At 43.0% G+C, this 15481-nt stretch overlaps 1 protein-coding gene across 1 annotated transcript; it reads left to right on the top strand.

Annotated features, from left to right (window-relative positions):
* Positions 1-6489: 6489 nt before the first annotated feature.
* Positions 6490-14853, top strand: bmp4 (bone morphogenetic protein 4). The gene is made up of 4 exons (XM_068580093.1): positions 6490-6732; positions 10604-10726; positions 11316-11680; positions 13909-14853. The coding sequence occupies exons 3-4, from the start codon at positions 11323-11325 to the stop codon at positions 14760-14762; spliced, it is 1212 nt and encodes a 403-aa protein (XP_068436194.1). The 5' UTR covers positions 6490-6732; positions 10604-10726; positions 11316-11322; the 3' UTR covers positions 14763-14853.
* Positions 14854-15481: the final 628 nt, after the last annotated feature.

Raw genomic sequence — 15481 nt, forward strand, 5'->3', positions numbered from 1 at the left:
AATGAGAGGAGAGACTTTGAATGCATTCGACCTTTGAAGCCGTGCTGATGTCTTATTTCACAGTGGTTTACTGGGATGTCTGTGGCTGATGTTCTCTTTTCCATTTATAATTTACGAGGTTAAACCCTCTGCTGCTGATGGAATTATAAACCATACATGTCATGCTTGTTAAAGTGTTTCAATAATGGGACACTTTTGCATTTATGCTTTCATTCATAGTCAGTTAAGGTGATACTCGACTTTCTGAAGATATGATTAGCTGAAGAGCAATTTTTGTTTAGTCACTTAATGACAGTGGATTTTGAGAAGAACACAAAGAATTCCAGATGCTCAACTTTTAAGCTCTGCTCACAGGACCTCTCGGGACACTGTATCAGAGTCTGCCGCATCAATTTCCACCCATTCAAGTCTAATCTGTCTTTCTTGAGCGCCAGCACACAACACTTGTGAGGCTCTCTGTCACAAAGCCGGGCCACCGCTGGAGAATTTATTTGCCTGCCTCTTAGCTTGGCCTCTCAGAGACTGCGGTGTGGGCAAAGTCAATTCCCCTCTCAGATTAAAGGAGTACCCTCAAGTGCCAATCCAAATGGTGATAAAAAAAAGCTTTTTAATCCATTGAGAAGGTTTACCGGTGTAACCCCCCCAGAGACCCAGCATGAGGCGTTGCCCCACTCAGGCTGCGTCTGGACAGTGTTGGGGCCCGAGTGTGCCTCCTTGCACCCTGACAGAGGGAGAGAAAGGCCTAAAAAAAGGCCTCCTCCGCCACTCACTTGACCAGCTCGCTTTGATAACATCTGGCGGGGGGCAGGTTTGCACCAGCGACAGCAGGAGATGGAGGGACATTAAAGTCTTGTCACTCACTTGGCAGGAAGGCAGTCGGGAACTCGGCAGACTGAACCTCAATCGCTTACGCTGGAGTGTCACTGATCTCTCTTTCTAATGGGTCTGATGATATTCTCCAACAAGAGTGTGATATGAGATGATGGCTGCTTTTTATTCTGAACTCAAATCCCGTTATCTTATCATTAGAATAACTTAGGCTGCTGACACTCACTTAGTTATTCAGGCCAAACGTCTCATGCACAAATGTATTTTTGACCCACAGAGCAAGAACCAAAACTCGGAGTCTTGAAACCTAAACATTCTTTATAGAAGGAAACTTATAGTGTTTATCCAAACAGTGATGTCTGTTGAAGGAGATGGGCCGGAAAAGACTTGGACCTATCTTTGTTCTGTGGGGGCGGGGGGGTTGAAGCAGTTTAGAGGGGCCTGAATGTGAGTTTCAACACAGCTCCCCGGAAAGGCTCAGACCAACTCAACATCCATCCCTCTCCGTTTTCTGTTTACTTCTAGGTTCATGAGTTTACATGCCAATTCCATTACAGGGATTAAAATAGTTTGTCCAATCCATCCTCAAACTCTGCTTCCCTTGTCCCTCTCCCTCCCCTAACCCCTCATACCACTTACAGGCTTTCAGGTCCCAGGGCTGGGTTAGGGGATTACAGGACAAGCACGCTGCCGCCCCAACACCCAAAGAAACACAAGGCGGCTGTGTCGAAGAATGTCCCAATGAGATGTCCGAGCATTAGTGAAAGCTGAGGTTTGATCAATGGCCGTGGCGCGTGTCTGCACTAGTGAACACTTCACGGAGTGTCTGAAAGAGAAGAAAGAGAAACTGAAGGTGTGTTATGACATGGGGCTCAGGGTTTAAGGCGGCCGGGTCACCTTTGAGCTGCTGCTGATTAAGCGCTGGTGTTCACAGGTGAGCGGCTCCGAGCAGGATTTAGTGACAGAGGTGAGATCACCCCCACTCTCCCAGCAAAACGTCAAAGCAGCAGAGCAGCGCTGACCTCTCCCCCAAATGGCCAAAGGCAAACGACTGAAGATAAGTGAGTTCTGGGACCGCGCTCAGGTTAAGTAAAGGAGAAGTGATGGCACAGGAACTCAAGTTTTTAAAGTCACTTCTCAGACACATTTTTTCCATGAAAAAAAAAATAAAAAAGGAAAAGCAACTCAAAAGAAAGTAAGATAAAGAAGTAGATAGATGGGTGGAGGCATGAGACTTTCGGCTATTTTTGCAATTTTCTGATCTACGAGTGCCAGACTTTGGGATCAGAGGTTCATGTTATAAGTTGAGGAGTAAGTCAATAGTCAGTGGGTCTAAAAGCCGTCCCCAGTTGGTAATCACCTTTGGAACAGGAGGGGCTCAAAGGGGCTAAGCCTGGTCAACACCTAGGAGGGGACATCCACAGCGTATCTTCAAGTGCTGCCAGCCGCCCGGTTGGTAAAACACGGCTGAGGCCTGAAGCTTTCATGGACAGCGCTTCTGGAGAACATGTAACTTAATGACAATGAACCAAATTATGGAGCATAAGAAGATTTCAGTGTGCAGACAGTTTTTAAAAAAAGGTATTAATACAAAATAAAACATATATTAATAAATACATGAAGGAATATTCCAAAAAGATGACAGTGAATACATCTCAAGGTATTAAGCCAAAGCTAAACATTTTTACATTACGTAACAAGCAGCATGCTGCTACACAATTACCGAAATACAATTTTTGTCCTGAAACAAGAGTGACCGTTCTTCCTTTTTACTGTCAAATAACACATTCATCCCCACCACGACATGGAAAATATGATTTTGCACACTGCTGAATATATGTGTGCAGAGAAAGCCAAATGGACTCTTTAAAAGGGCAACATGGCAAATTTGGGAAATAATAAGATAATAAGAATCCTCATAAATTTGGAGTAATCATTTTTCAGTTAAATAGACGTCAAAGTGTGCTGCCATCAGTAACACCGATCCACCCGAAGAAATAATGTAATGGCAGCATTTGTTTCCACAATTTTTTCATTTTCAGCCACTGATATACGTTCAGTACAGGTGTCTCTTTGTGTTATCTGTCCAGAAATTGCTCCATAACTTGTTGTTTGATTTGTTTTCACGTGACGTTTTTGAGGCTTTTCTGCAATTTGCATCTTGTGGTCGAACGCAGCGCTCGCGTAGTCTTGCCCCGTTGTCTTTTACACAACTACAGATTACGGTGGGTGTACTATGCTGATGTAACACTGCAACATCTCAACTCCTCAAACAGACTTTCTGTTCTACAGCAGGTTATAATTGGCTCATTGTTAGTTTACCCTCCCGTTGTGATATTATAATGTCCTGTAACACTGCACCAAGGTCCTGTCACACATGTTATGCCGAGTCACACTGTCTCAAATGTCTAACATCTTTGCATATGTGTTGAATTAACGAAAGGAAATCAACATTACCACATCACAGTGATGTTAAGCTGCAAAAATGTTCCTTTCAAAGTATGCAAAATGTCATATGTACAATTTTGCAAACTGTGGAAATGGTTAAATGACCTACAGTGAAAAACACAACCTTGAAAACAGTTCCAATAATGTCTAGTTATAAAGAAAATATTGCATAAACACCCTTATCTAACTAGTTTTAGCATTCAGTGCCAGTGAGCTGTGTCACTTGTTGCTGTTTTTCCTTCAGCTGTATTCAATATGAGATTGTGGCTACAATAATGTAATGATATGAAACTGTGCAATGAGGCTGACAAACAGAAATGTTTGATCCTTCAGGTCATCAACATGATGAGTCTTTGAAACTTGAGAGTGAAAACATGAAATACAGAGTCCACATGAAAGGCTGTAAACTCGACCAAATTTAAATTGTGCATGACAACGTTCCCATCAAAGAGACAAATGCTTTCAGTCATAGTGTTGAAATAAGACCATCGCAGCTGGAGATCCATCACCAGAGTCCAGCAGAAGGTATTACGCCAAAAAGTGAGGAATATGAACTGACCTGAGACACAAAGAACATACCACACACACACACACACACACACACAACATGCCAATAATCTGCAGTTTTTGCATTATTTTTTGAATTTATCTTCAAAGCCCAACAGTCAAGAGCTGAAGGAAGAACAAAGTCTGAGGAGATCAATAATGATTAACTAAATAAATGATCCGATTCAAAGGAGCACACATTGAAGACAATGTGTTGGAGTAGAACCCCACAAGTATATGCAACATGACTAATAACGTGAGCTTTTTGGCATCCCAGATCTTGTTCGGACAGCATGGCCTCAAGAAGCATCGAGGATTTTCCTGGAGAGCAATTTATATCCATGTTTCAGGGATAAGTGTCAGATGATTTTGCCAACACATATTTGTTTGATTTTAAACTTTCAACCCATTTTGTCTGAAGCTATCTTTTACTTTTTTTTGTTGCACTCACACTGGACATAAAATCAGTGAAAACGTTGCAACCAAATGTAATCATTACCTGAGGGTAAACCCTCAGGCCGTGACAACGACACATATGAGATATGCAGCTTATCAGTTAGTTAATCCACTTTAGCACCGTTGCACATCATAAGTGCATTCCACAAAACCTGGACGCTTGACAAGGTTTTCCCCATATTGTCACAAAAGACAATTAAAAGATTCTTACGTCCAACAATAGCAGAGCAGATGTGGTTAATCTAGTGAGAAGTGCAGTGCGTGAATATCTATGGGGTCATATCAAAGACAATTTGGGGATTTTTGAAAGTCTGCATGCCTTAAAAATATATTTCTCAACCGCATACCAGAATACATCTCTTATGTGCTTTCCTCAGTTTTTAGTTCTGCTTTTGATCACAGTTTTCTAGGAACTTATTCCACTAATATGATATTAATTACAGCCTCTTTAATGAGAGTGTGGTGTGCCACAGGTCAGCTTCCTGGGTCCCCTGCATTTTTTCAAAGATTCATCCCGTATATATCAGCGGTTTAAGCTAAATATCAGACAATATCGTTATTTTGAATATGTAAACAACAATCTATTTCCCAAAGGCCATAAATAGATCCATATTAAGTGTGTGGATGTCTGGAGATGTGCTACAGGAGACGCTACTGCAAACAAAACAAAACAGAGCTTCAATTGTTATTTTGAAAGAGATAAATGCCGTAATGCTTTTGGCTGCTTAAATGGTCAGTCATAAATAAGAGCATGAGAGTAGTGGTTCCATTTCTCAGACTTAAGGGAAAACAGATTTCTTTATTTCTTCCTGCCAAACAATAATTAAATCAATCACTGAGAAACACTTTTGAAAAGCACAAAGAATATTAAAGATGCAATATTAAAGATGAATGTATTAGTGTGGTATAGCCCTCTGCATTTCAAATTCCTGACGACATATTTACATGACGTAATCAGGAATTAATTGATCTAAGTGTGTGTATTTATGATAATATCATTATTAATAGTGTTGTTTCTATGATTATTGTAATCATGATTTGTCACAACCATATTACTATTATTATTAATAATAATAATGTGAATTACTACAATCATTATTACTATTATTGTGAAAAGCCATAGACCTCCAACTAAGTTTCTGATTAAATCATTGCTTTACAGCTCCACATGCACAATGGGAGTCACACCAAACACATTCAGACGTAATGGTTTCAATAAAAAAGACCCTCTTTCAACTTATATTACACCCTAATGAGCGTTAGAATCGGTGTAATGATTCATCTGGCTCGCATACGCACTATTAAATTAGCTCTTGACTAATCTGCATATTTGGTTCCGGATCCCCTAAATATGACCACATGAACTGAATAAACAAAGGAGGAAAAGACCGAGAGCACTTCAGAGATCGCCTGCCAGTGACAGTGAGTGAAGAAGGCGAAGACCTCATTAACACTCATAATTACTTCTCTAGGGGCCAAATAAATGTCTCCACATCTGCGTAAGAACAAAAAAAAAGGACGAGTTTTTTTTGAGAAAAAAGACCTAGTTTGTCCCCCAAGATGTACTTTAGATTAATTTCAGGTTAAATGCAGAGATTGAAATGATTTTTCGGTATATGTGATACAGTCACGTGGGCAGCAGGTCCAATGCAGTGTAAAGGAGTTTCGCGCACGGATCACTATTTATTAAAATGTGTATGTGCTGTTTTTTCCTTAAAAAAAACAACAATATTTACCGTGCAAATCTTAACGTTAGGCTCGTTGCCCAATTACAGTGTGGCCAATAAATGCCACTCAAATTCGCTTTCGACCTATTACATCTACAGGTGGCCACATGGGTCGTTTTATTTAGAGCACCACGACGTTACCTTGCAACGAGTCGTTTACTGGATGAGTCCCAGCATTTAAATGCAGATTGAGCGTTCGACCCTTCGGCTGTTATTCACAGTCAAATTACAACGTTTCACGTAATGAAAAAGAAAATACTTCGCGCAAGGAACTCTCCTTATTTAAAGTGGAGGAGGAGAGAAGGGGGGTTATCCAAGGTGTTTGAGACAGATGAGGGAGGTGGGGGTCGGGGAGGGAGGACGCAGAGAGGGAGGGAGGGAGGGAGGAGGAGGCAAGGTCGGTAAATTGGGCGGACACATAAAAACTGCAAGGGGCCATAGATGCTGGATCATTTGTAAAGTCTGGCCGTCCTGCGCACCACCCGCCGTCACGAGCCGAGTTGGAGACGGATAGGAAACCCCACTGCAGACCCCGAGCGCCGGCCTTCACCCCGACCCTGCTTCCTCTTGTCCGGTTAGAGGTGTCGCCAAAGGATTAATGAGCCAAAAAGGCACCCAACTTCTCCTTTAAGGCTCATTTCGCCGTTTTTCGGCTTTACGCCTGGACTGCCTCACACCTTCCCGTTCATATTCACTTCATTCGAGGATACCTGTACCTCTACTGATGGTAAGCGCACATCTACTGACACATTCACAGATTCTAACAGATTCAGCAACGGAGCTTTTTTGAAAAAACGAAACGTATTGAGTTATACAGGAGGAAGCTGACACTTTGTGGCTTTTTCGTTTTGGCTGTTTGCGCGCGTTTCATCGACTTCAATGAAAGTTTGTACAGCATTCCAGGTAGAAATGTACATGTATGAATGTCCAGAGACATCGTATAGTCTACCTCATTTAAACAGAAACGAAGACCAGGTGAAATATACGTGTATTTGGGGACGAATAGGGCAATAATCCTAGTGGAGCTCGGAGCAGGTTTAAGTCTTTTGTGCCGGAGAGTTGAGCAGTGACAAACCAACTTAGTGAGGTCATTTCCAAACAGCGTCCAATTTCTCTACGCCTGTCTTTCTTCAACGCAATTTAAATATTTACGTCATTCATATTTCAACTTTTCAAAAACCGAAGTTTGGCACCGATTTTGCACGATGAAACACTACCTGTATCTGCTCCTCTCCGTGTCATCCCGGTGCGTAATGTGGAAGATGGAGATGACACGGAGCAGAATTTAAGACAGAATATAACGAGGAACAAAAAATTAAACAGTTCTTTTCCCCAATTTATTTATTTTTACATTTAATTGTTAGTAATGACTCATGGGCAATTAAGCCAGATTTTAAGCAGCGCGCGTCAGTGCCAACTAAATTACAATGGCACAAAAGAGGTGTTTCCAGTTTGTAATTGTTTGACATTATAACAAGGACTAACATGTTTCACCTGTTTGAAACACATTATTATAAAGTGGCGTTGCGTCATTAAATGCAGAAAAGCTGCAGCAAATAATACATTCAGTATTGTGGCCTGCAGGCGCATGTCGTCCTTGGCACACTTTACTTTTCAACTCAAGTTTCTCTGGGACCGACTTGCCAAACTTTGGGTGCGAACGTATTGCATATCCACATAGTGTGTAAAAAAATCGCAAGAATCTTGTCAAGGCTCAATTTAATTGGGTCGTTTCAGGAGAACATTTTTGTTGGTGATATATATATTTTTGAAATGTATACTCTTGAACACTTTCCAGTAAATGCATTTGATATTACAAAATGTATTTGTTTTCCTCACGTTTTGATGTATTCTTCAAAAGTGCAAAATCAGCACTGCAGATATCAGAGAACTCATACGACTCATCATATCAGAGTTCTTGTCTCTGAGAATGCACTAAGCCAACAAAACCATTAACCTGGTTTCGGTGATCTCACTGACTGTGAATGTTCTTAACTGCTCGCTGGGAGCAAATAAAATCCCAAATCTACAAAACAACAAGCGACATTACAGTTCTCTGTTTTATTGATTTCAACACAAACAAGGTTATTGCATGTTGTTCAGCAGCACACTGGCTCACTGTGAAGTAATTATTCCAAATCCTTTGAGCTTTGATTAAAACTTACTTGTTTTCAGGAAACAAACTCAAAAGTCCCCTTTTGAAGGATACTCTTTGGCTTTTGTATTTTTTTTTCGTTGCAGCTATTAGCCATTATCTGGAGTAGTCATTATGAACTGGATATAATCCACAGCGTATTAGCATTAGCCACAGAAGGCCATTTAACATGAAATGTTGCAGTAGAGTACAAAAACACACAATGTGTCGGTCTGCCGATTACTGGCATCTAAAAACATTATAAAAACCATGCCAACAATTGGGCTTTTGCCGTAGTAACCTGTTGCCCTGCTCCCTCCCTCCCATCTTCCCTCTCACCATCACTGTCAAATTCCTCAGGAAACACATTTGAAGAGCCATGTGCATAGTCTGATCACATTATCTCTGGTCAGAGAGAGAGAGAGAGAGAGAGAGGCCAAAGGGGGATCGAGCACAGCCTAGGGAAGTTGACTGCTTCGGCCTAATTGCACCCTGGTCTGCATTTATTGTTGTAAAATGCATTTGTGTCTACCGGTTAGTTCAAATGTCTTCTGAGTGTCAATCTTAAAACATTTCATAATCTTGTAATTTGGTTTTGCTGTCACTGTTTGATCAACCGGAGCAGAGCACAGATGAGTCCCCAGTGCTCATACATGTGGTGGAAAAAAAGGACTGATGACACTCCAAATGAGTTTTTATTCTTTCATCACTGGTGAAAACGTGCCAAAAAAAGAAAAATGAACGCAATGACTTTTTCCAGAGTTGAAAGTTACTCCCTGTCTGCCTCACATCTTCTTTCATCATCATCGCACCACTTTGAGTGTCTGTCTGTTTTAGCCTGCAGCTTTGTCAGTGGCTGGTTACAGTTACAAGATGTTCTGTATGGTCAGTGTTTTTGAGCGCTATGAATCCCTGTAATCATGGGAGAGGCCCTCGCTGTACAATGAACGTTTGTTGTAAGAGATGTGCACACACACACACACACACACACACACACACACACACACACACACAAGTTATCCCCCCACCCCATGGGTAATAGAGCTGATCATGTTCTGAACCCTCCTCTCTCTTTGCCACAGTTCTCACGAACATGCAAGCGGTGGCACACACTCATGCGCGCGTACAGGCATGCGTGCCGTTTAGCTCATGCACACACACACACACACACACACCCGCACATCACCCTTTCTTCACTCTCACTGGATCTAGTGTCATGACCGAGAAACGGGTTGGAGGGAGGGGGTCAACCGGAGGTCAAAGTCTAATGGTGTTAGGAAAAAGATCCTCGATTGCATGTACAGTGAGCCATGCAGGGGCCGAGATAATCGCACAGATACAAACCCAGACGCACACACGTACACACAATGTTCCTGTCAGTGTGCATCCTCACTGTGTAGTATTGCTTGGTTGCTCTCCAGTGGAGCAGGCTCCAAATGATGACGAGAGACTCATGTTGCTCCTGAGAACCAAGTAGCAATGTGGCCCTCTTGTTGTGGTCACTCCGTAAAAAAAACCGGAGACAATGAGTCTGATTCAACAGCATTTAGCACACTTATATGACGCGTAACTTAGTCATTAGAGCCATGGAGCTGAGCTTTTTGAACCTGGCAGGAAAAAAAAACTGTGAAAAATGAATCTTTTATTTACTTTTAGCATGTATTTTTAAGATTTCCGTTGGAGAATTTGTCAAAACTTTCATATACAAATAAAATGCCCTGGATGTTGTAGTTGTATATTAGATTAAGAGTCAAATATAGCTTTTCAAAAACATCTCAACACACACCAGTGCTGAATGTGCTGATGACAGTGATGTCAAAGAGAAGAAGGCCTGTCATCAGCAACACTTCGACCTGTGAGATCCCTCAAGTGGGGCAGCGTTACTAAGAGATGAAGCACTTTTGCAATAGATGCATTGAGTTCCTTGTCTGAAATCCTTGTCTCCTTGTCTCAGCCACTTGGACGGATAAAGGTTGACGAAGTTCACTTGGAGACGGTTTCTCTAAGCAAACAGCCCTCTTGTTTTCAATATAGATTTTACCACTCCTGATCAAAGTGCTGTTATCAGCTCTTTGGTCTTGTGTGTGAACATAAGAGGATAGATTTTCAGTTGAAGTCAGCACTTATCTTTTTTTTTTTGCTCTTTGATTTTGCTTTTGAAACAGGTTCCTTATCAATTTTTCGGGAATAGATGTAACAAGGTTTTTTTTTTTAGTCTTAGGTGAGCGTAAGTCAGAAGGGATCTTCTGTCTGTGTTGTGGCACATACCTCCTTACATTCCAGTTACAGTAAATAGCTAGCCCATGAGCCAAAATGATAAGCCTTAAAGAGACATTGGGTCTCTTTACACACTGACACAGCTGTACCCTGCGCTACTCTTTGAGTAAATACCATGTAACCCTCTCAAGTGTCTGTAACTGCATTCAGTTTATAACTTCCCTGTGTTTTTACCTTTATCTTTTAGGAACAGGGTCACTCCAACGTTCTTCTGCGGCCTCCCAACACCACCTAACATTTCCTGGAAGAACGTGTCCATTGCCAGCTCCCAACAAACATGGACTGTTTTCCCATGCTTTATTTTCTGTCGGTAAGTAAATGGACCGTGCCATTTCAATTCGTAGCATGTGACACATTGCTGCATCTCACATTTTCCCCCTTTCCTCTGTGTCCACTGAGTCACTGGTTTCTGTGGCATTCATCCAGACTTGTACGGAAGGCAAGGCTCTTGTATGAGGAAGAGATAAACGTGGGGCACATAGTCCTTGGTTTGTCGCACGGCTTGTTAGAGGAGACAGTGAGGGACCGTGGCTCTTTATCGAGTTAAGAATTTGCTCTGACCCCAGGGCTGCCTCTTTTATTTGTCTAATCATACTGGAGGAGGACAGGGAGGAGGGGAGGAGTGAAGAAGAATGACCCTCAAATTCTATGAAAAAAAATGTGGTTCTCGAACCAGCTGTTTACCTTTGGAGGATGTCGCCGAAGATAAACTGCGAGTAGTCTATCTGATCGGGGACTGCTTTACTGTAAACAAGGCAGACTGGACCATTAAAACCAATTAGTCTGCCCTCAGTGGGAACAGCTAGGGAGGTGGATGTATTGGAGCTTCTTCTTTTTTTAAAACTTTTTCTACCCCCGCCGCTCTGTTCTAATCTTCTACCTCTGCTTCTCCCCTTCAGAGACATCATGATTCCTGGTAATCGAATGCTGATGGTCATTTTAATATGCCAAGTCCTGCTGGGAGAGAGCAACCATGCTAGTCTGATACCTGAAGAAGGGAAAAAGAAAGTACCCGGCCTGCAGGGTCGTTCGGCCGCTCAGAGCCATGAACTGCTGCGGGACTTCGAGGCCACGCTGCTGCACATGTTTGGCCTCAAGAAGCGGCCGCGGCCCAGCCGCTCGGCCGCTGTGCCTCGCTACCTGCTGGACCTCTACCGGCTACAGTCGGGGGAGGCTGAGGAGGCCGGGGTGCACGACATCGCTTTTGAGTACCCGGAGAGGTCAGCCAGCCGGGCCAACACTGTGAGGGGCTTCCACCATGAGGGTAAGGAAAAGCATTAGAGGATCATATATAGTAGAGGGGGAGATGTAAATAGTGTCATCAGTCGGAGGAGGGATGATAAATGCATAATTTCACCACAGAAACATTACACCATACTTTTGGTCTTTACTGCCAGGCATTCCAATGATTTTGGTAGTAATGTATTTCATTAGCCTGGGCGAGGACTGCTCAGTATTCAGTGTAAAAAAAACAAAACATGTCCTACATCACATTGAACATGATTATAAGGCAGCTCCACCCATCTCACCATAACCAAAGAATCTAAGGATGTGGTCACCAAACACTGTCTACAGAGCAGCAAAAAAAATCTGCTGGACAAGCTCTCGAGAGCCTCATTTGACAAAAAACGCTGCATGTTTGGTCAGCAGCTGTAGGAAAAGCATGCCTTCATATTACTGACTTACACTTCTCACCCCACCCAGCCGAACAGTGCTTAAAAAAGCCTGGTCTTGGCCTGGAATTGGAGTGTGCTCCTCTCTCTCTCATGTCTCCAGTTTATATGGAGGGCTCTTTTAGAAGGACCTTCCTCAACGTGCAATTATCTTTAATGCTACTCTGCAGCCTTCTAAATAAAGCCCCTGCTGCCAACAATGTGGGTGCTGAGAGCAGACGCTGCCACTCTCTGTAGAGATGGAAAAACAGTCTCAGAAGCCGGTGCGATAGAAAGACTGGAACGTTAGAAGGGTTTCTGTTTATTGTGACTTGGATCTGCTTTGTTTTAGCGACAAATGCGGAGCTTTCAATTAGGCTCTGAAGAGATCCAGGGTACCCGCTCTGTTGAATGTAAGTCGAGTTTAGAAAGCTCGACTGAAACGCATCGGATCAAGACCTGAAAGCAAAATTCGGCAGCGAGACAGAGGCCATGTACCAGACTTTAGCGAGCGGGGAAGCGATCTTGTAGCGCTGTGAACTGAGAAAACCGTAGAGCTTTAGGGCTACAGAACATGTCCGGCCTGAGAGGGAGGAGTGAGTAAGGAGGGATGAGTCAGCCTTAATGGGGCTTGTCAAACACACTGCTAATAGTACCAACGTTAAATGGGAAGAAAGAGCACTGCTTCTAGAGTAGGAACCGCAGCTTGGGTTGCACTGTATGTGTGCATGCATGTATGTGTACAGGCATTTACCCTCCTTCTCCTGCGCGAAACTATGTTAATAACATGCTTTGAGGCCTTCGGAGTGGGAGTGCTCGCTTTCATGGGAGCCCCATTGTGCGATAGTGTGATTCAGTTGACTTATCTGTCCAAAACACTGTGAGTGATTACAATCTGCAGCAGATGGACTGTCAGGGGAGGGGACATGTTTACGGGACAGGTAAACCCTGGATCCTTTCATCAGGAGCAAGACAGCTGTGTTCTTATTGGCCGTGTGTAACAGGTGAGATCGGATGAATGAAACTGCAAAGCATGGAGCACATGCGAGGGTGTTTCACATTGTGAATATCCTTCGGTTAAGGATTTGAATACATTGCATTCCCCTCGCAGGACCTCCTTTCCCATGGGCTTTAGATGAATGAGATTCTATTGTATTCTCTGACTCCTTAATGATTATTCATGATGAAAATGATAAACGTCTTAAGTGAACAAACTGCAGAGCTAATCAAAAACACAGCAGGTTTTAATAATGAGAACCACCTGGGTAAGATTAGGGCTTGGGTGTGAAATAACAGGGGTGGATTGAGCAGGAAAATAGTAGACACAACATTCCTTTCCCCAACAATGGTGATCTTGCCAGAAATCTGCAGACTGAGCGTGGAACAGGGTACCTCCACTGTGTTTATACTGTAGCTGTGGTACGTTAATCACCACCCTCCTTGTAATGCATGTTTCAGCAAAGTGCTCAGAGAAAGGCATTGAGAGAAGGGCAGGATAATCCTTATAGATAGATAAGGAAGCGTGGACGCCGTATATTTATATTCCTGAACACCCCAGAGGCCTTGAAAATGTACATTCTTTTGTGTCAATCAGGCCGCCTAGAGTGAGGAAGTGGGAGTTTAGTTTTATAGTTGTATCTGTTGGTGCTGTTTGCAGGACAAAGAACACGGTTATTCTATGAACAAACAATACAGCATCTTCATGGAACCCTAATATCTCCCTATGTTATGTACATACGAAGTACAATTGTTTAACTTCTACCCATTGCACAAGTGGACATGAATGAATTATGCAGCGACTCAATTGTTCCTAATTCCTCTTTTTTTTCCTTCTTTTCAGAGCACATGGAGAGGGTGCATGATCAGGATGATGGAGAAACCGCGCCCCTCCGCTTCCTGTTCAACCTCAGCAGCATTCCAGAGGACGAGCTGCTTTCTTCAGCCGAACTGAGGGTCTACCGTCATCAGATCGACGAGGCCATTGCCGACGCCTACTCAGACGACCAGGGGCTTCACCGGATAAACGTGTACGAGGTGCTGAAGCCCCCGCGGCCGGGCCAGCTCATCACGCAGCTCTTGGATACGCGGCTCGTGCGCCACAACGCGTCCCGCTGGGAGAGCTTCGACGTGAGCCCGGCGGTGCTGCGTTGGACTCGTGAGAGCCTCCCGAATTACGGGCTGGTGGTGGAGGTTCTGCACCTCAACCAGACGCCGCGCCACCAGGGCCGACACGTCCGCGTCAGCCGCTCGCTACACCGGGAGCCCGGCGAGGACTGGGAGCAGCTACGCCCTCTCCTGGTTACCTTTGGCCACGACGGGAAGGGTCACCCGCTGACCCGCCGGACCAAGCGCAGCCCCAAGCAGCGGGGCCGTAAACGCAACCGCAACTGCCGGCGCCACGCGCTATACGTGGACTTCAGCGATGTAGGCTGGAATGACTGGATAGTGGCGCCCCCTGGTTACCAGGCCTATTACTGCCACGGGGAATGTCCCTTTCCTCTGGCGGATCATCTGAACTCAACCAACCATGCCATTGTTCAGACACTGGTGAACTCTGTGAACAACAACATTCCCAAGGCCTGCTGCGTGCCAACAGAGCTCAGCGCCATCTCCATGCTCTACCTAGACGAACATGACAAGGTGGTCCTAAAAAACTACCAGGAAATGGTGGTGGAGGGCTGCGGCTGCCGCTAACAGACAGACTAACAAGAACTTGGACAGCAGCCATGAGAAAAGCAACATGGACGCAAAAACAAATCAGAAGGTCTTTACTCCCAAAAATGTTCACTTGGACCCTTATTTATAACTTTTATGTTGAGGTGTATGTTTGTCTCACTTTTTTTTGTTTCTTTGACAATATGATCATATATTTTGACAAAATATATATATTTATATCTACATATTAAAAATAAATTGAGTCCTTATTTTAAGCATAAAAAGCTGTACAACTTTTCATAATGTACATTAGATTGTATAAGGTTTTTTTTATTGAGAAAATAGTAAAAACAGTCTAAAAAGTAAAGTTTATTTACTGGTAATATTTATTGCTTTCATATGATATACATTTTGAAGAAAAAAATAAAAAACTTGAATTGCCTCCAATAACATATTACAGCAGATCACCAGATGTACCCTTTGTTTATTTGCGTAAATTCGAGCACTGCGTTAACACATTTAATAAGACCCTAAAACCAAATTCATTTTACCTTGTAAAATATCTATAACTTTATGAATTATCTACTGTAAAGCGGTTGTAAAAAAATAAAAGTTGACAGTAATGATCTATTACTGTGTAAATATGAACTTTGATTTAAATCCTAAGCCAAATATTGACCAAATTTCAAATGTGTTCAAATCACTTTTTCACTAAAAGTGATACATACGCAGAGAAATCTTTTTGATGCTCTGACTTC

The sequence above is a fragment of the Clinocottus analis genome, unplaced genomic scaffold, assembly GCF_023055335.1.
Source record: "Clinocottus analis isolate CAN_PGR_092001 unplaced genomic scaffold, fCliAna1.0.p SCAF_17, whole genome shotgun sequence".
Classification (NCBI taxonomy): Eukaryota; Metazoa; Chordata; class Actinopteri; order Perciformes; family Cottidae; genus Clinocottus; species Clinocottus analis.

Excerpts from the sequence above, each read along its gene's own strand:
- bmp4 (XM_068580093.1), top strand. The coding sequence starts at position 11,323 with ATGATTCCTGGTAATCGAATGCTGATGGTCATTTTAATATGCCAAGTC. Across the intron at positions 11,681-13,908 it reads GAGGGGCTTCCACCATGAGG|AGCACATGGAGAGGGTGCAT; the intron begins GTAAGGAAAAGC and ends CCTTCTTTTCAG.